The sequence below is a fragment of the Podarcis liolepis genome (genome assembly GCF_965112155.1).
Source record: "Podarcis liolepis genome assembly, chromosome: 2".
Lineage (NCBI taxonomy): Eukaryota > Metazoa > Chordata > Lepidosauria > Squamata > Lacertidae > Podarcis > Podarcis liolepis.
In genome coordinates, this window is record NC_139555.1 from 87,119,945 (window position 1) to 87,143,934 (window position 23,990).

Genomic DNA, 23,990 nt, shown 5'->3' on the forward strand with positions numbered 1-23,990 from the left:
CTTTGATTTCAGTCTTGAGTCCTGGAGATACAAAAATGAAAGGATTTCTGCTATTCAGAGATTTCAAGTCTCCAAAATTAGAAAGGTGTCTACAACTTTGCTTCTCTTGCAGTTAAGCAGCATCCTGAGTGGAAACAACAAAAAACAACTGAAATGGAGAAACTGGACATTAGGTTTTTTTTATTAGTCTCTTTGTCTCACCAGTTCTTTAGATGTCCACTGCCAGCAATGGACTTAGGCAGAATAAATCGGATGTTGACCTTTAAGCCCTTACCCTTCAATGTTTACTACAAATTCCATTGTAGGAATTTACAAAGCCAAGTAAATGATTTTTAAAAAGTAGACATGTTTACAAGTCTCAGGGAAAAAACAACCCACATGTGACTAATTCATAACTCTGCAAAACAGAAGCACCATGTTTTGATGGGCCCAGTCCATACTCTTACCTAGGCTGTGATCCTTTCAGCAGTAAATGAATGGGTGTGCTGTCCCCACCCTCCCTGCATCAAAGGTAACTGTTTACCAGGCACTCTATGTAAAAAGCTGTAGAGGAATTCTTCTTGTTCAAGAAAGGGGTGAGGGAGTAGAAAGAACAGGAGATGAAAAGGCCTCATCACAGAGCAGCCCAAGTTACCTCTGAGGATCACTGCCAAAATGAAGTGTATGAACCAACCCCACAGAATAAAGAATTTGAGGTGACTTTTTGGGGGGGTTGGGTGCAAGCCTCCAATACTCTCTTAAGCAAAGTCATACATCTGCAGACCACTCAGAGTTTTGGTTTCTGTTAAACTGAACTTTAGTGATATAAAAAAAAGGTTGAATGAGTTAGCAGTTTCTTCACTCGGTTCATCTAAGGCAGTGGTGGAAAACCATAGTCTCTTCTGGGCAAGCTGCTAAGTGCCACCTGCCAGCCATGAGTGGAATCAGAGGCAAAAGGGGGGAATGAATATTCATTTCACCTTTGTACACAAAGCCAGTTTCCACACACTCATAGCAGATTCACTGAAATTAATAGACATGACATGACTTAAGGTTATTAATGTCAGTGCTGCTTCTTGGAGTAAAACTTAGCTGAATACAGCCTGCTCCTCTCAGTCATCCACCCGGGCAAGCAAGAGGCATTGTCAGAATTCAAGGATACATTCCAGCCATGCGAAGACTCAAGGAGGGGTGGCGAGGAATGTGGCCTAGAGCCAGTCCCAAGGGCCAGAGAAAGAGGCAGGCAGGCAGGGCAGTATTTGGCCACATGGTTCCCCATTCTGATCTAAAGGAAACAAAAATTAACTATAGTTCTTCATTTAGTGAACTTAGTATACCAGGGCAAGGCGGTAATCAGGTAAGTTACACCACTGACAATTAAGAAATAAAGTAGTTAAGATTTTTTTTTAAATACCCATAAATTAAATCTGAAGTGATGTATAATCAGTATAAAAATGCCTTTGCAATTTCAGGGAAAGTAAGTAAAAAGGCACAGGAATCAGTACATTTCTAATTACTTATGGGCAAGCCCCCTCTCAATCTTAATTTGGAATGAGCTTATTGAAGTGGTGCATGGTCCAATAGTAGCAGAAAATCATTTCCAGGGCCATTCTAGTCAAGTTGTGCTCTCGATTACATGCTATGGAGTAAGGATAGGTCGAAGCAACACATCCCCAGGTATTAGGGATGTACCAGGAAAATCTTCTGAAAGGAGGACAGAAATCCTGGTATCCAGAATGCTACCATCAGAGGCCCTTGGACCAGCTCACCTCATTGCCATTGTTGCCAGGTAAGTCTGGGTGGCTGCAGAATTAGTCCATTCCAAATTGTGCATGAGCTTCAGAGGCATATGGGCCTGGAGAAGGGTCCAATCTGGGGAACTCTGTTTCTTACCACCACCACTCATGCTTTTTAGCTAGCTACCCTCTTATTAGTGCATTCCATGACTTCAAATAAATATACACAAGGTCAGATCACATGTGTTCATCTGCAGGATATCATACTTTGTAAAAAATAGAACTGCATATGCACGCTCACACTGCAGGAATAAAAATTCATACATACACACGCTGCTTTTTAACAAAGTCCTATATATAGATACATATATATAATTTTACATCCTTGTGGCACATCATGAAAAAAGTATGTTTAAAATTCCAGCCTTGATGTTTGTTGTTGGAACACCAAGTTCTTATATTCTATGCTCAACTGAAATCTTGACATTTGCTTTTTAAAAGTGTACAGAACTGTTTTCCTATCAATTAAAGTAAAAAAGGCAGGTTCCTATTCAAATTAAATATGCACTTTCCTTCTGGGTCAAGTAACTCACCTGCATCTCAAATCCTATGACACTAGCTGGAAGCTCTTTGCTCAAGTATATAGTCTGTGTAAATGGCACATGGACCAAGAATGCAATCCTATGCACATTAACTTGGGAATAAATTTATTTCCAAGAAAATATGCATGGGACTGGGCTATACATACTGAAAGTGGCAACTTCACAGGAATTGGCAATACTGTTTTGTATTACTGTAAACATATTCAAGGGGTAAGAATTAGCATCTGCTAGGCAGCCTCCTAAAAGGTAGAAAGTGTATACTGCACCATATCAGGGATGGAAGGAGCAAGGAACTATATGGTTCAACTTCTGCTACCCCCAAGAACTGTATTATCATTCTGCAATTATTTCCTTAAAATTATATTCAATGCCATCAGAGAAAACAGTCCGATAATAAACACTTCAATGGCCTTAACTGCCAAGTCCAATATTCAACTAGGGGCACTAATTATGTGTATGGGTTTTACACTGCCAAGTGTAACTGTTAATATTGCAGCACTGTCCTTGAAGACAACAGTATGGAGTACAATCACAGCATGTCCATTCTAAGATAGGGTTTCAAAACATCCACTGCATAATCTAAATAATGCTTCCATAATCACATTTTTCTGACCACAAGACAGAACATACCAAGATCTCCAAAGCCTTATCAAATAAAATTTACTGAACAGGTTTCCATTGCACGATAACCATCAAGCCACGAAGTAGCACTGATGTGTGCCCACTCCTATTTTTTTCCTTCAGAAGTAGGAACAAGTTTCTACTTCTCAAGATGCTGTACTTGAATGTTTCTGTCCACAGCACAATCATTCAAGGTCTTGTAGGTTAATGGTGCTTCCTGTAAACTGAGAATTATCAGAACTAGCATCCTCTTCGGTAGAGTTGTGTGGCTCCTGTACAAAAGCACAGAAAAAAAATTTCACAAAGTGATATAGGCATTCCAATTTCCAAGTTTCACAGATACATATGGCTGATGTAATAAGCTTCCAAATTCCATCTCTGGGAAGATCACACACAATGGATGATTAAAGAAAATCATACTCTTCTACGGCCTGCTTTCAGTCTTTTACCATTTATCCATCAAATTTTAAACAAGCAAAAACAGCATACCGAAAAGGCATCTTTTAAAAACTTATAGCAGCTATCGATTTGTATCACGCAGGGCAACCGGAATTTGTGTTGGTGTCCAACTTTAAAACACAAAAGGGGTTGTACCTGAAGGATATGAACAGGCAAGTCTACTGTCAGCTGAGAATGTGAAGACGATGACTGAGAACTGAGCTGAAATGGCAAATCTCCCTCTCCTGGGGAATCATCCTAAAGAGAAATGAGACAAGATCAGTTTCTAGCCACAGAAAAATCCCAATGGCAACCTAATCTTCTGCTATAAACATATAGAAACATTTGGAAGTGGCAACATGTCTAATTAGCTATGCATTTTTAAGGCTCTCCATCCTGAAAGTAGAAATCTTAATCATTTCTATGAAATATTTAAATATATAAATCATGCTGCCACCCAATTATGGAATGGAAAATATTTACAGTCATACCTTGGCTGACGAACGCCTCGTGACTCAAATGTTTTGGCTCCCTAATAGCACAAACTTGGAAGAGAGTGTTCCGGTTTACGAACGTTCTTTGGAACCTGAACATCTGATGTGGCTTTCATGGCTTCCAATTGACTGCAGGAGCTTCCTGCAACCAATTGGAAGTCACACCTTGGTTTCCAAACGTTTTGGAAGTCAAACAGATTTCCGGAACGGATTCCGTTCTACTTCCAAAATACCACTGTACTTAGTTACTTTATTTACTATAAGCAGACAGTTATTAAAAGGTAATATTCATCTAGCTTATTGTTCCATGGACACCATCCTCTGCATATACTAAATGCAAAAACAAGAGAGTACTTCATACAACCAAGTACTGATCTAAATGGTATCCCTTTGCTAAAGGAAGGCTTTTTGACCCAGTGGAGCTTTCAGACAGCAGAACAAGAATAAAGGGAATCTTCAGGTACCTCCCCCTCCCTACACCACCACTTCCTATGCTGTTCCAAAGGGCCCAACCCTCCAGAGCACATCAAACCTGTTTTTATTCATCACCATTTGCAAATTGGTTACACTTGTTTTAGACAAAGGGGTCACTTCACCTGGGACACCTGCCAGTCTACTGTATACCAGCTCATCTTCGCCCCTCCACCCTGACTTTACCACCAGCTGTTTGTTTGAATGTGTTGCTGCCCGTTTACTGTTTTGTTTTAACATATTCCCAATCCATTTCACATATATATATTTCAACAGTTTTCGTTTTCAGTAAACAAGCGAGGGAAGGGGATATCATGTGATGGGTAGAGAAGAGAACTGAAAGGTTGAGAATAACAACAACAACAACAACTTTTATTTGTATCCCGCCTTCCCCGGCCAAGACTGGGCTCAGGGCGGCTAACATCAAATATATAACATTGGTATAAAATCAAACAATTAAATTACCTCCTAAAAACAAGTTGGGATAGTTTGCAAGTTATTTTGTAAATGCCCTCCAGGGATGTTGCATCTGAACTATATAATGGATCATCATGCACACCAAGAACCACTTACCAGTTGCATAAAAGTAGATGTACAGTGTACATTTCTAAATACATTAATTTAAAAATGAAGTGTGTAAATAAAGTCAGGTAGTGAATTCTTACCTGAAGTAGCTGGATTTGAACAAACTGTGTGCCAGCTGAGGAATCTCTTACTGTTAGGTTTCCATTTGGCAAAACACTATTGCATGACCGATTCCCATGGTTAGAAGAACTAACTTTATCACTTTTGCCTTTTCTTATGCCAGAGTTAGGGCTTCCTGAAATAAAGTAATTGACGTGTGTAATACAAAGTCATGTTCCAAGGAATTCAACATATGCACTTCTAAAGAATGTATTTCAAAAAAGCTTTTAATATAACAATACATGCTTCTCACCAAAGAAAGTAGGTGGTAGGTAATACTACACATGGCATATAAAAACATGGAGCTGAATCCTGATATCCCATTAGTGGAACTCAGCTCACAGAATCCTGTACCGCACAGCAGTGTTCGACACGCCCATTGTTCTGGGTGCATTTTGCGACAGGGAATTTCATTAATGCAAGCAGTTTCTGAGCTATGGGTGCAGCACTGCACCTAATTTTTAAGATTAAAATTGCAGAGTGGAAGGAAAGGAGGACTTTTTTCTGCCTCCCCACTTCCAGCTACTCTCTGAAGACTGGAGAAGAGATTCTCGTAAGAATATTAGGGGGGTGGGCACGGAAAGAACTAGATCATGTGAAAAATGAACATAGTATTTTGGCTGCAGTTCTTTCTTTTTCAGCTTTGTATTCTTGTTATAAAAGAGTGTGCCTAGACATTCCATTCTAGTGACTGTAACCTAGGTTTAAGGTGCCATTTAGCTCCTAGCTTTCATATCTCAGTTTCTAACACTGCCTCATAGGGGGGAAAAGGGGGTGTCCTCCAATGCCATCTTCAGGAACCAGTCTCTATCCCCCATATACTCCAAAACAGTGAGGGAACCTCGGGAACAACAGTGGGAAATTGGAGAAAGTTACCTCCCTTTCAGTGAGCTATAGTTTCTGAAGGATCACCAGTTCATTCACTCACAAAAGAACTAAAGAACTAGTCCTGATCAAAGCATGGTGAATGGTGAGACTAAGTTGCAACACTTTCTCAGGTACATGAGATTACACACACTTTATATATCAATCTTCCTATAAACATAAAAAGTCAGGTTGTAAGGTGCACCAAATAAGGAGGCCAGACATGCTGGAAGGTCTCCCTCTTTATACAGTCAGAAAATTGGTCATCCAGCCCAATATCACATTACAGGCTTTAGATGAGCCATTAAATAGGGGAATAGGTAATACAGGCTTATGCCTCATCAAAAATCAATCTGGCATGTATACATACAGCAAGCTTTTACTGGGGGATGGGAGGACGACAACAATTTCTCTTTTTCCTACTAGTGAAAAATTAATTTCAGATAAGTACTGGAAGCAAGGAGGGCAAGTCAACTGTGTTTTTATCTCTCTGCTCATTGTCATATAATAAATAGCTCTGAATTCCTAACTATGCGCAAGTAAGTTGCATTTATTTAAAATGGTGAAAGGCATTCCATGTGACTGAAGCAACTTGGGCCTCTAGTGACAAAGATGCGTCCAAGAGAAACTGGACCACAAACACATAGGTGTAACGGTAGAAGGGGCTAAGGCCAAGAATCCAGAGAGATAAAGGTACCGGCAAGTACACCTCTGTCTCAGGTGAGGCAAAGACTTAAACTGAAAGAGTGACCAACCACTGGAAGATGAACTATAAAAGCTGTTGATGTAGTTCCTCGCCTTTTCTGGAGCAGCAGGAGGAACAATAGTTAGGATGATTCACCAGACCTTAAGGTCTCCATCTTAAGGAGCAGTTTCACCATTGTCCACTTCAAAGGTGGTGGGAACAAACCCTCTTCAAATACATTAATTACCTCCTAGACCAACCCAGTTACTTCACTTCTCCAAATATAATTACTAATGAACAGCATGGACTGAGCACACAAGAGTATGACCAAATTTCTCTTAACACCATGTTTACATCCTTAAGTCACAATAACTGAAAAAACCAATCCAACAAAACTGGACCACTCTGTGTCCTAGACAAAGCAAGAGAAACTCCTTTAAGCACAGCATCAAGGTCAGAGCAGATATGATTATAATCAATGTGTACATGCCCAAGGAAGGATTAGTAAACATGGTTAGGATTGGGTGATAAGGGTATTTTACAATTACCATTTCATACAAAAGCAAACATTTAAGAAACAGGGAAAGAGCTTCATTAAGCAATATTTCATTGTACTTCAGTGTTCTATCATCCATGGGTGTTGTAGAGAATACCCACTACTAGAACATGGCAAAATTACCCCAATTTGAGCAAGTCTTCTAAGAAGTGAGGCTCTATTCACGCAAATAGCCCCAAACTAACCATGATACTACCTTAGTAATCTATGATGGCTTGTACCAGGCACACACACAAGTCTTCAAAACAATTTCACTTGGTAAATGGCATCCTGTGCTGGAACAATTATATACTCACCTATGTCATTCCCATTTTCTTTCTGTTTTCTTTTCTTGGCAAGCTGAATGGCTCGATAATCTGTTCTTGCAGACCCACCACTCTCCTAATGAGAGAAGGAGGTTTATGCATGTCATCAATACAACAGGATTCTTAGGTTCACATTTTAGACAATATGCTTTTCTAAACATCACTGAATAGATCCCTAGAAGTCTCCCTGCATGGTCTGAACTTTTTCTATGCTAATCAGCTTAACAGTTTAATGGGATAGTGATGCAAGCATAGGGAAATTCAATATTGAGGTCACCCACTTATCTGACTTGCAGGGGATTGGAAGTACTGCATTAAGAAGACTACCACCGAAACACGTTTTGGAAATACAGCTCAAGACTATGGTCCTCTGTCTTCCTCAAACTAACGCAAGTGTTTAATTCAACTACCACTCAGAAATCCTGTTTTTGCTGCATGTGGGATAATAATAATAATAATATTAAGACAAGGATCAGAAGAGAAGGAACTCTTCAAGATACTGCATTCCATTTTCCTTGTTCTATAAGCAGCAAACAGGGCACTCCTTTTTATTTAGTCAGTTCCAAAGTCAACCATCACTCACTTTTGAGTACTTACAACAACTTGGGAAAAGAGGTTAATAGCACTAAGCTCCAGCTGGGAAAACAAAAAGCAAACTTTCCTCCGAATGTGTAACTGGGTGTAATACTTTCACAGGCAACCACAACTTATACCACTTACGTTGTACAAAACATACGACGACTTCGTTCGTGGCAGACATTCCACAAACCCATTTGATCTGGTAGAAAGGATGGCTCATATACGGCAATATAATATCCTCAAAGCTAAGATACTAATGAAAACTACAGTTATTGAGAGCTACTGCATACCAGAAAGGAGCTGCCAGTCACCGTGCTCAGATCAGTTTCTTTCTGTGCACTGTAACTTCCTGGAGGGTTGGAGAACACAAACTGAGTCACCACTTTACTGCCTTCTTGCTGTCCCACAACATCCAGGCTAGGAAGTAAAGTTTGCTCTGCTTTACTTGGAGCCAGTAATTCAGATGCATTATTTCCACCAAGGCTGCTTGAAGGGGTTAAAGTGGCTGTGTCTACTGACAGGTTATTACTGGAAGTCAAACCATGCAGGTCTTGACTGGAACTCCTTGTGGACAACGATGCTAGGGAGCCTAAGGCTTCTGCATTCACAGTCTGTACATCATCCAAATTTAAAGTGCTTTGCTGTAAAACTGTGGCAGTGGTTCCCAGCAGAAGAGAGCTGTCCAGGCTGTGTGGAATGTCACTGCTAGCCACTAAAATCAGTGGGTCAACTGTCTGACCAAGAGAACTGCTACCAACAGAAAGATTGCCCCCAAGCGTGGAGCCAACGGAAGCAACATCTATTGTGAGAATTCCAGAGTTTATCAGAGCCATGTCTGTTGAAATTCCAGAGGTGTTCCCAGAAACACTGGAAAAAAGGGACACAAGGTCTACATTGCTGAGGTCACTTTGTCCTGAACTGGCAAGTTCGCTGCTAGGCGTGAGGGAACCGATAGTTTCCATCTGATTTAAGAGATCTGAAACAAAGATTTAGCATGTTAGTACTACCGTGCCCATGGAACATGGGAATCAAAGGCCAACTATAAACCCCACCTGCTGCCTCTACTTCCAACTTGGCTGCCCTGCCATTCCTCCAAACATCCTGCTGTCTAAATCACTCCAGCCAACATCCTTCTCTCCTCGCAGAAGCCAATGTTAGCTAGGAGCCTATTTCTGCATGTCACTATTCTAGTCTGTCCTTTCGGATCATTTTCAAACCCTGCCTCCCTGATGTGCACACGCAGTGGCATGGCTGCTGTTCAATGTCATTTTCATGTGGTCAGGGTGCCACATACTATGAGAATGGCTTGAATCAGTTTCCTGTATGTTATGCAGACTGAGAGGTACACGCTGCATTTCCCCAGATTCTGGCACCATTACTTACCACTCAGTTTGGCTAAACCACATAAGAAACAAATTCATGCAGTTCTCACAACCACGTAGAGCTTCTATCATACAGAAGCAATTTTCAGTGGCAAACAAGCCACTACTGTAGTTATATGGAATTGATCATAAAGTGTCTGGAAGCATGAGATCAATGTCTGAGAAAACCACAAGTTGACACCAGTATCACTCAGTCACTGCTCCTGCTATAAGTTAGGAAATACTATTATAAATTAATGTCCTCCTTTTAAAAGGATACAACACCCCATAGTAATTAAATGGCAAGGACTTAGGAGAAAAGCATTTGAAACCACAACTTATTGGGCTTTCTAAAATAACCAGTGTTTCAATACCAAAAATAAATAGATTATGTTTTAGATACAACATATACCAGCCTTGACATATTGCCAAGCAGTCAGTCAATGGGTCATACCTGCACTAAAATTGTGTTGCTTGACCATGTGTGTTTTCATACTATGCTTGGAAGTGAACAATTTATTACAGCTGGATACAGGGCAACGCGTCTTCAGTGAGTCCACATCCTGAAGGTGTTTTTTGGAGTGAATATACAGACTACTACGTGCAGAGAACTTTGCACAACAACCTGAAATAAGATATCAAAGTTTAGATACTGTCCCTTAATTTACATTTTTAAATTATATCCTCTTTTCATTTGGATGCCAAAGGCAATTATCAGGATTCCCATTCCACAAAATTATGTCATGATTTTTTTGTATGTGTTGTCATAAAAAATGTGGAAATGTTATTAATACAAAGTAATATAATATGGAAAATCCATTTAGACTGCAATCCTATACTCACTACAGTACTTGGGAATAAACTCCAATATGGGAATTACTTCTCATCAGACATAGGCTGTTAGTGTGGAAAACTTAAAATGTCACAAACAAGCATGTATAGGGTATCCAAAAGTGCCAGAACAAAACCAAAAACACCTTTTTAAAAAGTAGTTGTGGAGAGGAAAACACTAAAGGGTTTCTCCTATCCATGCTGTGCTATGAATGTGCTTTTCTCCTCATTGTATGATTCAGCAACAATTCAAATCTGATGCATAGAGCAGCTGCCATCTTCATTTAACCCTCTCTGCATGACTAGGAACAAAGGAGATAAACACAAGCATACAAGAGCACATATACAAATAATACCTTCTACTGGGCATTCGAATGGCTTTGTGCCAAGATGAGTTATACTATGGCCTTTCAAGTGTTCGGCTCTTGTGAAGGATTTTCCACAGCCTTCTACAGAACATGTAAACCTTCTGTCATCTTCATGTTTCCTACAATAAGAATTAAATAAATTCAATATAAAATGCTAAGGGCACAGGCATCAATGATTATAGGTTGGATCCTAATCATTTTAGCTGAACATGTGCATATTGCTATACTGTACCTGGAACACTTAAACCAGAATTCCACAATCTGGTACCCTTCAGCTGTTTTAGACAACAACTCAACCCCAGCCAGAGGGGCCATGCTGGCTGGGGCCCAACAGCACCAAAAATAATCTTCCAGATAAAATGCATATGCCTTTCCCATGGGAAGCAAAGCTTATTTATCTTCTTGTATTCATCTCTTTCCCTTTGCGTACCCTCCCGATTTGTTATTTCCCCCAATGTAAATGTTTAAAGTGCAAGCTCTTTGAGGACCTCTGAACAGCCATGTACAGTAAGGTAATTTACCTTTTGTGCCTTAACAGCTTGGACATGCTAGTGAAAGACCAGCCACAACCTTCAAAGTCACAGATGAAAGGTCTTTCACCTGGAGGAAAGCAAAAGCAAATTTTTTTTTAAAAAAAAACAACGAATGCAATTACCAGACATTTCTGATAAAAAAACCCCCACAACTGCTCACACTCACATGTTATTCAGGAAGTCTAATAATTTTATGTTTACTACTGGTTTAATTGTTCTGTTTTGTGCAGCTTATGAGCTACTTTGAGAACCTTAGCTAAAACCAGTTCATTAAATTTTAAAATAAATAGAAGAAACATTCTCACCCATCCAATGACCCTTCTGCCCGATTCCTCTCGAGTTAAATAGCTATTGGTTCTTTAACGCCAGAAGATTCAGAGCAAGTCATGCATATATCTTACATTGCTCAAAATGCTGCTGACCCCAGGCAAGCAATATGCACAGTTGTTTAAAGGACACTCTCCCTATAAATCTGAAAATATTATTTCAAGTTTACCAAATCCAAGGATGCCTTACTTGTATCAATCAGTTAAACATTAAGTTCTATTTGCTTCCACCTCCCACTCACTTAAATAAAACCAGCAAACCTGAGCTTAAGCCTAAGTTAACTTCTACTTAAGATAGCAAGCTAGCAGTGCACCCAAGGACACAGAACACCACCAGGATTCAAGTAAATCAAATAGATTGGGGGAGGGAAACCCCCACACAAAACTGTGTTTATTCCTTAGTACCACAACTCCATCTAAGAATCAAGGACACATTTCAATTCAACATAACCAGTTTATCTATTAATGACAAATCAACTTTAACTAAATGCCCTAGCTTCACACCTGTGTGACTTCTCATGTGGATTTTCAGTCGGCAGGCTTTGTCATACTGCTTGTTGCAGCCGGGGAAGGAGCAGGAGAACAGTTCTTGTTCCCTGAAGTGGATTCGATTATGAGAAAATAATGCACTCACTGTTATGAAGGTCCTCTCACAACCTAGAGAAAGAAGGAAGAACCAAACTCTGCTTTAGTGGAAAATAAAACAACTGGTTATTACCGTGAACTAGAATATTATTATTACCATGATCTAGAAAAGTTCATGATAATAATAATAGCATTTAAATTGTTTTAATGGTGTATCTTACTGTGTATATTATGTTGACATATCACTTCTAAGTACTATGGGGGGAATTGCCTAAAAAGTGGTCTACAACCCCATTAAATAACAGTAAATACATACATACATACATACCTCATTAAACTATGAAGACCTTTCTGGGAAATTGCTTTGGACTAAGTTTATTTCCAATACTGCAATGTACTGCAGTATAATGTCACAGCTGAAGTTAGTTTTTTGCATCTCCTTTTCACTAGCACGCTGCCATTCTTATACATCACTCTGCAATTTCCCTTTCTTCTAAACTGGAGTGCAAATGTTCTTGCCGTTTTGCTAACCTTTATTCTCCACATCAAAGGATGCGGGTGGCGCTGTGGATAAAACCTCAGCGCCTAGGACAGGGGTCTGCAACCTTTAAGACAAAAAGAGCCACTTGGACCCGTTTCCGAAGAAAAAAAAACACCTGGGAGCCGCAAAACCATTGTGACATTTAAAGCATGCGCGCCGCTGTCCTCTGATCTGACAGCGGGCGGGAAAGTGACGTTGGGACGGTGCGTGACTAACGCACGCACCGCCCCCATGCGACATCACAGCCAGTACAGCGCCCGCCACAGTGGGGAGTGTCGGGGCGCACAATGCACCTCCTCCCCTCGCTAGTATCCGCCCCGGAGCCGCGGCAAAGGTGTAAAAGAGCCACATGCGGCTCCGGAGCCGCAGGTTGCAGACCCCTGGCCTAGGACTTGCCGATCGTCGGGTGCGTTCCCGTTGCTCGGTCCCAGCGCCTGCCAACCTAGCAGTTCGAAAGCACCCCCGGGTGCAAGTAGATAAATAGGGATCGCTTACTAACGGGAAGGTAAACGGCGTTTCCGTGTGCTGCGCTGGCTCGCCAGATGCAGCTTGTCACGCTGGCCACGTGACCCGGAAGTGTCTGCGGACAGCGCTGGCCCCCGGCCTCTTAAGTGAGATGGGCGCACAACCCTAGAGTCGGACACGACTGGCCCGTACGGGCAGGGGTACCTTTACCTTTATTCTCCACATCTAATACTGTAGCATTCCAGCATGGTAAGCATTCAAATGTACAGAGACAATGTACATAATAGCTCATCTAAAGTAGATTATCTCAAGAGTACCAAATGCAGAAAACAGCAGATGAAGGCCTTCTGTGATTTCCTCTTGGAAACAGAATGGTGAAAGTTATGCACAAGTCTAAATATTACAGTGCACTTATATTGAACCCCACTACTGGGTGATTCCATATCAAGTGATCCAATTTTTTTACCTCACCCAATTTTCTTAATATTTTGTACACTTGTTGAATGATCAAAACAAACTTATTTCTAACATTTAAAAAAATTTTAAAGTGTACAAAATATTAAGAAAACTGGATGACATGAGGTTAAAAAAAAATGAATCATTTGATATGGAATGACCCTACAGCATTGTGGATGTTCAAACCCTCACTTACCTGCAAAGCTCAACGAGTCATTTCCGGTCTTATCACTATCTCTAGTCTATCCCACAAGGTGACGAAAACACCTAATGAAAAGTGCAGGGCAAAATATTTTTTACTTAAAGAGATTAGTACTGCAAGTGGCTACTGAGATTACAACTCAACTCTCTTCCGCTTTTTCCACTGTGCAAAACAAATCCACATTGCACATTTAAAGTGCACTACTTCTCCCCAAAGTATAATGAGAACCGCAGTTTGTTGAGGGTGCTGGAACTGGTAACTGGAAGCTGGTTTCCAAGGATTCTCTGATGGAATTCGTGCGCTTTAAACGTGCAATCGATGCAGCCAGCAATCCGGGGGTGCTGCCTATATACAAATCCAAACGGATTTTGAGGCGGGGCTCTTATCAAAGTCCGAAAGGCCGAGACTTGTTGACCTTTGTAAAAATAAGAAGAGGGAGAGTCAGAGCTGCCGGCTGCTTACCTGGATACTCGCAGCGGTAAGGCCGGTCGGGCTCCAGGTGGCTCCTCCGCTGGTGAGCGCCGAGGCGGGCGGCGCTGGGGAAGCGCTGCCCGCACGCCTCGCACTTGTGCGTCGCCTCCTGCTCGTGGGCCCGGCCGTGCGCCCGCAGGTTGTAAATGGTGGTGAAGCGCTTCGAGCAGCCGGGCGCCGAGCAGGCGAAAGGCCGCAGCTTGTCGTGCGAGTGCAGGTGGCGCCGCAGCTTGTAGGCCGTGGCGAAGGCCCAAGAGCAGCCGGGGACCGGGCAGGAGAAGGGCCGCGCCGCCCGCCCGGAGCCCCCCGACGCCGCTTCTTCTCCCGCTCCTCCTCCGCCATCCTGCGCCGTAACAGCAGCGCCGCCGCCGCCTCCGTGCGCGGACAGGCGGTGTAGTCGCAGCAGCTGCTTGCGGGAGAAGACCTCTTCGCAGCGGGGCTCGGGGCAAGAATAAGGCGCGGGAGTCCGAGACGGGCCTCCTGCCGAGGCCTCGTCGGCAGCGCCTGAGGAGCGCAGCGCCTGAGGAGGAGGAAGGAGCGGCGCGGGAGGTGGAGGCGGCTGCGCGGGCCCGCCGAGGCTGAGCAGCCCGTTCTCGAAGCGCACCAGCAGGCTTTGGTTGTTGATGGTGAGCGTGCCCGAGAACGAGGAGCCGGCGGCGCCGGGGTCGTCGTCCTCTGCCGCCGCCTGTCCGCTCCCCTCAGGTACGGGCCCGGAAGCCTCGGCCTCGAGTGCACCTTCCCCCCCGCCGTCGCCGGGCTTCTCCTCTCGCGGAGGCGGCGGCTGCTGCGTCGTCGTGGTGGCGGCGGGTTCCTGCGAGGGGCTTCCGGAGGCTCCGCCCCGCACCAAGTTGAGCACCAGCAGCAGAGCGTCGCTGTCGTGCGGCTGCCCGGGGCCCGCGGGCGGCAGGGCCAAGGCGCTGCTCGCGGAAGGCCCCTGCGGAGGTTGCTGAGGGGCGGGCGGCGGAGGAAGAGGGGGAGGAGGCGGCAATGGCGGCGGCGGTTGTTGCTGCTGAGGCGGTTCCGGCGGCTTCTTGCCCTCCAGGAGCAGCAGCACCGGGAATGTCACGTCCAGGCCCCAGGCTCCCGCTGCCGCTCCCGCCCCAGAGTCCCGCGGCTGCGGGGGTCGGCGGGCGGGCCCTGAGGAAGAAGCCCCCTCTCCAACGGCCGCGGCGCCGCTGCCGCCATGTTGCTGGGTGCCGGGCTCGGGCCGGGCCGCCTCCACCGCGGCAGGCAGCCCCTGCGTTTCCATCTTGGGGGTCCCTGTAGCAGCGGCTGAAACCGGAGCCGCGGGGCGGGGCCGGCGGGGCGGGCGGAGAAACCCGGAATGCGGATCGCTCAGCGAGAGAGAGACAACAGCTCAGAGAGGGGATCCGGAGCTAACGCGGCTGGGTGGAAAACCCGGACATGGGATTGCTGTGTGGAGTGTACAATAGCGCAGGAAGGTGCGCCTCGCGGAGCGGAATTGGGAAATTGGAGAGAAGTCGGGGGAAAGGGTATGCAAAAATTAGAGCAGTCGTCTTGGATGAGGCCAGTGGCCCATCCCGGCTTAAAACCCTGTTCTCACAGTGGCCAATCGGATGCCCGTGGGAAACCTGCAAGCAGGGTTGACGCGCAAGAGCCCTCTTCCCTCTCCAGCAACTGGAATTCAGAAATATTGCTGCTTTCGACTGTGGAGGCAGGGCTATAGCCATCGTGGAGCTATTGATAGCCCCTCTCCTCCATGAAGTTGCCTAATCCTCTTTTAAAGCCATCCACGTCCTGCTTCTCATGTGCAGGACGAACCTAAGTGTCAGAAATAACAAGGTTTCCACCTCCTCTGTTGAAAGAGGCTTACACCTAGATTGGATCCTTCTTGTTTACATTTATTTATTACTTTATTTGGGAATTGCCTTTCACATACACCTTAAGGTGATTTAAATCATACCAGTGAAAGCAACAAAAGCAGGTTTAAAAAACCGTGCAAAAAGCAACTAAAGATACTGTTACCCGCCACCGCAATCTCCAAGCAGTGCAAAATCCCAGGGGTTCAAGGCACATCCCCGGGGGTTCAGGTTTCCTTGCAGTGAGGGCCTGCCAAGATTGTGATGTCTTTAGGATATATGTTGTAGATAGGTAGCCGTGTTGGTCTGCCATAGTCAAAATAAAAAAATTCCTTCCAGTAGCACCTTAAAGACCAACTAAGTTAGTTCTTGGTATGAGCTTTCGTGTGCATGCACACGAAAGCTCATACCAAGAACTAACTTAGTTGGTCTTTAAGGTGCTACTGGAAGGAATTTTTTTATTTTGACTTTAGGATATATGGTTTATTTACACATATATACAACCTGAGCCTGGGATGGAGAGGTTCACATCATTAACACTCCAAGAGACTCTTGCTTCTCCCATAGCCACAGCCTTGGATTCAAGCAGAAATAAGGCATAGCTCTGTCCCCCAGCTTAGCAGCTTCTAGCTCACATAACTCAACTCTCCACTCTGGCCTTTATCTTGTGAACTACCAGCGAGCTGAGGGAAAACAAACCCATTTGTTTTCTGGCACAGAACTACTTCCTTTGTTACCTTAATGGCCCACACTTAGAGGGTCTTTAGCTCCCCAGGAAGCTAGTCTAGCTATTCAATGAATTGAATCCATCTGTATCCAGGAATTAGAAGGGGGCTGAAGCATACAGCCTATCCCCAACAACTCATAACAATACAATACATAAGTTGTAAAGAAACATGATGTATTCCCACTATGTACAGATGACTCCCCACTTTACACGGGTTCAAGCACCCTACACACAGTGAAAATCGTGTAAGTGGGGAGCACCCTTTAAAAGCCTTCCTCTCTCTCCAAATTACTACTCTCCAAAAATAAAAAATACTGCACCCAAAATATCCACAACTGGAATTGCTACAATATCATTTAAGCAGCAGGTGGTGCTATACCACCTTGGGAAAAAATTGCATGTTGGTCCTAACTTTTGACACACCCATTGTGATTTTTTGAACTTTTAAAAAAATAATCACAACACATCTTTGTTATGAAATGGACAATCTCCTCATGCTTAGCCAACTGCATTATTTCTAAAGCTTTCTGAAACTGCCCCCTTTCTGTATTGCTAGGGTATTTCATCCACCTGCTACAATATGAATGTGGCACAATCAAGTCCCTTTCCCCTGCACCGGGGCAGTGGAGAGAAATTCAATTCAGTTCACATTTAAAGGTTTCTCTGCTAAATTGGCACTTCCTGAAATGGTGTGTGAACCGAACACTCAGCCATCCTTCAAGATTCAAACATTTCTGAATTCTGCAATGAATTAATGAGTACAAAAATTCATATACTAGGTATGGGGTTCAAAAAATTCATCTGTCTATCATTTGTTAGTCACTTTTTTCAAAAAGTGTCCCAAAGCAACCTGGAAGCCAGCTAAAAGCATCCAATAAAAATCTAAAAACACAGCTATATAGATAAAAGGCAGGTCTTACAGATCCCACTCCACTAAAAAAGTGCCACCCTTCAAATTAAGGGCCAAAAGCCCAGGTAAAAATAAACCTTTAGCACCTAAAAACAGATGAAGGTGAAACTACACATGCCTCCCTGGGGGAAGCATTCCACACGCAGGGAGCCACCACTGAAAAGGCCCAATCTTGTGTTGCCAGCCTCTGCACCTCCCATGGAGAGGGCACACAAAGAAGGACCTCAGATATATTAGTGAACATAGTACCCAAATATTCACTGGTGAAAATTGCTTGCAAATTTGCCCTATAATGCTGAATAATATTCATGAAGACTCTTAAAAGAAAATCTGCAAACTGATGTGGGAATGTGGAGAACTGAAATTAAGACTGGAAAAATGAGAAACCATAACTGACACATTTGCACGTTCCTAGCCACAACTTTGCTAATCCAAGCAACTGCTAAGCATAAAGAGTATCTAAAACCGCCATGAGGAAAAGCTAAGTGATGCTGAGCATTTTCTGTTGGAATTCCATATGCTTCATGATGGACCTGCATATTATAACATGGTAAACTCAAACATTAATCTGGCCTCGTCACAATGGATCATCTGTCATTGTATTCAGTGCTGTAATTTGTTAAATTAAGAGACTTAAAGGCCTGATTCGGATGTCGTAACAAACCATGCCACCATATGATCTTGGTTTGATATTTTAGTTTGTGGAGAAACAATTTGCAGTATCAACATATATACACAACCCCATTTCTGCTCATTAATTTATCTGCCTTTATAATGAATATATCCGTACCCAGAAAAGTTATTTACACAGTTTGCTTTGTTGGTGCAGTTTTAGTGTATCCAAATTCATATGAAGAATATTGGCCACAAACATGTTTACTCTATTATGTCTTGTCAAAATATTGTCTTTATAGTTATATAAAATCTTTATAAGCGTCTTTTTAAAAAGGAACAACCCATTATTGGGAACAGGGTGTCTTTAAGTCTCTATTGTAGAGCTCGCTTGGGCTATTCAGTGAGATACGATTCATTGACAGCTTAAATTGAACTGCATTCCACTGGTACAAAACCATGGAAGGAGGAAAAAACCTTGCAATGAATCGCAGTTATGAAGGAACCAAAAGTCATCTAGTTCAGCCTCTTCTACCCATAGCTGTCAACTTACAGATTTGAAAATAAGGGACCAGCAGCCTTGAAAATAAGGGACCAGCAGCCAAAATAAGGGACCTGCAGCCTCACCTGTTCCAGGCACTCCAGTCTTCCTGTCCTCCTGCAGTCTGGTCAAACTCATGCTGGTAGCTTCAAGAACACTGTCCAACCAACTTTGTAACCAGAGGTTCAGCTGAATAGAATCTGAATCACATGCACTACAAGACCTATGCAGCCTGAACTTAAGATGGCTCCCCGGTCTGGATTTGCATTGCAAAGTTTGCAGCATCACGTGCAACAAAATGGCGTCCAGCATTAAAAAAAACCCTCAGCTTGCATTAACTAGCCACACACAAGGCATGCAAGCTCCACCCCCCAGTCGTTCTTATACTTCTTATTGGGTGGCAACACAGCCAAGCAACACAGTTGGAGCCTCCCTCCTCCCTAGCTGGCAGGGAGGGAGGGAGAGGAGCTGTTTCCTTTGAAATTTAAGGGACATCATTTAAGGGACATCCATCAATAAGGGACAGCAGCGGGACATGGCGCTGGAATAAGGGACTGTCCCTTCAAATAAGGGACACTTGACAGCTATGCTTCTACCCCACTCCTGCACAAGAGGGGAAATCAAATGGAGCAGTTCCTGTTCACAGAATCATTTATTGGAAGCAATTACTTTAGGTGCAAACAGAGTGTGTTTTCTACATAATTTTAACCAAGGTGATTCCATGAGCAAGTATGGCAGAAATGGAGACCCCAATTTACCCAGTATCTATGCTGCATTCAGTAATTAAACCCATGGTTCAGCCACTTTTCATGTATTACAACTGTATTTTTCGCCCTATAGGACGCACTTTCCCCCTCCAAAAATGAAGGGGAAATGTGTGTGCGTCCTATGGGGCGAATGCAGGCTCTCGCTGAAGCCTGGAGAGCGAGAGGGGTCGGTGCGCACTGACCCCTCTCGCTCTCCAGGCTTCAGGAAGCTATCCGCAAGCCTTGGGAGCCCGTGGGAGTTCCCGCCGGGCTCCCCCGGCTTGCGCAGAGCTGCCTCTTATCCTGAAGCCCCGGCGCGCTGAGCAGTCACACTGGGGCTTTGGGTAGCTCTGCGCAAGCCGCTGGAGGGCTCCCACGGCTTGCGGAGAGCAGCCTGTTCTGGGGGCTGGGGTTGGGGGAAGCTCGGGCTTCATTTTTTTCTTTATCCCCCCCCCCCAAAAAAACTAGGTGCGCCTTATGGGCCGGTGCGCCCTATGGGGCGAAAAATACGGTACTTTATAAAAAGCAGTTTGAGCTATTTAGTTAAACTGTTTTTGTTGATGGTTAACTATTCTAGATTAACAATTAATAATTACATTACTCTTTGGGGGGGATGATTATTTACATCTCATTATTAGCACATTGAAATAGCAACAGAAAAGTGTCTTTCCTCACCTAGGTTGCGGAAACGAAGAAAGCTAATCGGGTTCTTGTACTGATCAGTTCTTGTACTGAAAACAGATTCCTAGGCTCAGAATGTGCTCAGAGGCATGCTGTTCTTTAATTCTGACTGTTTGTCTGTTGTACCAGGCTCTGGTTACTGGATCTTGGGCTTCGACTAACATAATAATAATAGTAATAATAATAATAATAATCCAACAAGGAAGGAGCCCTCCCTTCTCTGATGTTACTGATGAAGCTAAATATCTGGCTTTACAATCTATGGCCAAAAGTTTTTAAGTGAGATGTTGAAATATTTGGCATTGTCTGCATGCAAACTGGGTGTGGGTAAGCTCCAATAGAACTGGGAGCTTTTAAATTTATCGGCAAATTCCAAAATCAAAAGCACATGAAGATAATATATCACTGTGTGTGTGTGTGATCTAGCATCTAGTCAGGAATGTTCTGAATGGAGAAGTAGCTTTTGTGACCTAAGAGATACAACTGTGAGCAATTTTCACTTTGGATATATCAGCACCGAGTGTGATTCATCACTGCAGCTCTGTCAGCCTGAAAAGATCTTGACCACCAGCAGCCGAGGCCCATTCCTGCCTCCATTCCAGCTCGCAGCCACAACCCCATCAAAGCTGTGGCATTGTGCAGCACCAAAAGGCACCAACTCTTCTGTAGGCCATTTGCAAACTGTGGTGCAAAATGGTGGCATGTTCTTTCCTTTTTTATGGCTGGAGATGATGTTGCAGAGGAGATGAATGATGCTATGAGACAGGATGACAAGGAATGCAATGTGGTGGTGATGGTGAGTTCTCACATCCCTGATAGACAGATAGGGATATAAGAAAGGGGATGGACAAACTGTAGAATTCAGGGGAGGTGAGTGAAGAATGGGTTGTGGGACAACTCTGATCCACCCATCCATAGTGCTTGGAAGGCAAATCATCCAGGCAAACAATTAAGTGAATGCTTCACCCTTGTTGTGTATATAATTTAGCTAAGGAATCGGGTATCCAAATCAACAAATAAATGGATTTCCAATGGGGGCCTGTGTCAGACCCTCCTGAGCAGCTGAAGTGCTGCCACACAGGCATAAATATTCTCATAATAACAATGCTGGATTTTGACTACAAACCTGAAAAATGGGTTGCTTAAAAGAGCATTAGAAATGGAAGATGTGTGCCCTTATTTCTTGTGCTTGGATTTCTAGACTGACAAACAATCATAGATCTTGACAATACAACTCATGCTGGATAGATTCTTTGGCTGGGAAACATTCACTGTGATGCGATGGAAATATGTCCGTTACTGTTGAATGTTAAGTAGGTTGGAGTTTCCAAAAAATGAAAATAAAAAGGGTCCACTGTCCTGGAAGACAAACTCAAAGGCGTGTTTATTATGCCAACTAAACTAAGGCTTGTTGAAGACCAGAAGGGCATTGTTCAAAGCCTGTTGTTGTTTAAAAAAGGCAGAGTAAAAAATGTAGTATAAGGTTAACAACTCAAGGCTTGTTCCAGGATGTTGTCATCCACCACCTTATGTGGAAGAGTCACCTTCAGCTTCTTGTCTTTCTGCATGGCTTGGCAGATGGTTTCATATGCATTGTTGTTGCCGGACCAACAGCGTCTAGCAACCTGTCCATAGGGAACAAAAATAAATGGGTATAAATTAAGTAAAGAGTCATTTGTCTCTCGGCTATGTCAATCGTAGGAGAACACTTCTAATCAAATGGTTCTCATTTTTAACACATTTGATTTCTCAGTACAGTATCTAGCTCCTTCACCCCCTTGGCCAGGCATAGGCAAACTCGGCCCTCCAGATGTTTTGGGACTACTATTCCCATCATCCCTGACCACTGGTCCTGTTAGCTAGGGATCATGGGAGTTGTAGGCCAAAAACATCTGGAGGGCCAAGTTTGCCTATGCCTGCCCTTGGCTGTCCCCCCCCCCCTTTAAAGTAAACCTGGTATGTTTTAGTTCCAGTTACAAGTTTATTGGCCAGCACTAACCACAGGCAGTCACAGTATCAACAGGGCACTTCACAAGGTTCCCTCTGATGTAATGGAAATACTAAGGTGATCTGTAATATGTTCCATTTTAGATACAGGCATTTCTTGAGCAATCACTGCTCATTGTATGGGGAGGTGTTACACGGAGCTAAGCACTCCGAAAACTGACTGAGTACAGTGATAAAGCCTTTCCCACATTTAAAGAGTGGGGAGTAGTTTAATTTTAGGACTATTGTTTTTTGCTGTGCTTCTATTTTTATTATTCTGTTAAGTTATTATATAGTTTGTATTCTGCCTTTTAAGGGGAAGGGTCAGGGCTGCCTGGGAGTGGGCCTCAGCCAATAGAATGGCTGGGGCAGGTTCCACAGGAGGGAATGTATTGGGACACCCGATCTCAGTGATCACGGGCCGGAGGAGGAGTTACGCTAAGACCAGACCATGTCATTACCGAGGAAGCAGGTTTAGTCGTTGTCTGAGGACTATCCCTGCCTCCAGGTCTGGTCCTGACCGGAAGGATACTGGAATCAGCAAGGGAAACCCACATGACCTGAAAGTGTTGCTGTGCAATGCCAGGTCAATGATTCATAAGACCACTGCCATCCATGACCTGATTGTGGATGGAGGATTTGACCTGGCATGTGTGACCGAGACCTGGTTGGATGAAGCAGATGGGCCTGTCCTTGCCGCTGCTTGTCCACCAGGTTTCTCTTACGCACAGCAACCCAGGTCATGTGGGCGGTGAGGGGGGGTTGTAGTGATTTTTAGGAAGTCATTAGTTTGCACCAGGCGTCCTATTGGGAAGACCCAGTTCTCTGAGTGCATGTTCTGGAAGTTGGGCAATAGGGGCAGTACAGGATTCCTATTGGTGTACTGACCTCCCCACTGCACCAAGGATTCCCTGCCTGAGCTGCTTCAGGTCGTGGCAGATGTTCTCCTGGAGACACCTAGCTTGGTTGTCCTGGGGGATTTTAACATCCATGCCGACACGACCTTACAAGGGGCCGCTCGGGACTTCGTGGAAAGCATGGCCTCCATGGGGCTGTCCCTGAATAAGTTTGGCCCAACTCATAGCCACGGACATGCCTTAGACTTGGTTTTATCTCTACAGATGTTGGTGATCTGGCATTAACTAAAAGTGAAACAAAAGAAGTGCCATGGTCAGATCACTTCCTGGTGCAACTGGACTTCTCCGCGACCCTTCCCCTCTGCAGGGAGGTGGGACCGATTTGGATGGTCCGCCCCCGCCAGTTAATGGATCCAAATGGTTTCCAGAGAGTTGTAGGGGATGTTTTATCCCATGTTGATGTCCTTTCAGCTGATTCCCTGGTGGCCCACTGGAATGTGGAGTTAACCAGGGCTATTGACTGTTTGGCTCCGAAGCGCCCTCTCCAATTGCATGGAGCCCAGACAGCCCTGTGGTTTTCCCCAGAGCTGAGGGTGATGAAACAATCGTTGAGACGGTTAGAGCGCTGGTGGCGGAAAACTCATTCTGAATCAGACCGGACACGGGCTAGAGCTCAACGTCGAGCCTACCAAGTGGCAATGGCGACGGCGAAGAGGGCCTTCTTCACCGCCTCCATTGCATCTGCAGAAAACAGCAACAGGAGACTTTTTCAGGTGGTTCGCAATTTAGCGGAACCACCTGCTACATCGGGGCCCAGTACGGGCCACATGATCTCCTGCAATGCTTTTGCAAAGTTTTTTGCAGATAAAGTCGCTCAGATTCAGAAGGAGGTAGACTCCACCATGGGAGCAGGGCCAGGGTGGGAGAGTGCTAGAGTTCTGTCTAGTCCTGTTACAT

General features: G+C 44.0%; 2 protein-coding genes across 2 annotated transcripts in view; both read right to left on the reverse strand.

Annotated features, from left to right (window-relative positions):
- Window positions 1-163: 163 nt before the first annotated feature.
- ZXDC (ZXD family zinc finger C) lies at window positions 164-19,579 on the reverse strand. Its single transcript, XM_083491405.1, has 13 exons — window positions 19,365-19,579; window positions 17,665-18,763; window positions 16,442-17,561; window positions 14,145-16,241; window positions 11,938-12,090; window positions 11,096-11,174; window positions 10,563-10,693; window positions 9,830-10,000; window positions 8,305-8,990; window positions 7,427-7,511; window positions 5,007-5,161; window positions 3,533-3,634; window positions 164-3,210 (listed from the first exon to the last, which is right to left on the reverse strand). Exons 4-13 carry the CDS (start codon window positions 15,400-15,402, stop codon window positions 3,124-3,126), a joined length of 2,907 nt encoding a protein of 968 aa, XP_083347531.1. The 5' UTR covers window positions 15,403-16,241; window positions 16,442-17,561; window positions 17,665-18,763; window positions 19,365-19,579; the 3' UTR covers window positions 164-3,123.
- Window positions 19,580-21,547: 1,968 nt separating this feature from the next.
- Window positions 21,548-23,990, reverse strand: part of UROC1 (urocanate hydratase 1) — a 51,750-nt gene continuing 49,307 nt past the window's right edge. The window contains exon 20 of the mRNA XM_083492027.1: window positions 21,548-21,815. Coding sequence (XP_083348153.1) covers window positions 21,675-21,815 — 141 coding nt within the window. The 3' untranslated portion in view covers window positions 21,548-21,674. The remainder of the gene's footprint in view (window positions 21,816-23,990) is intronic.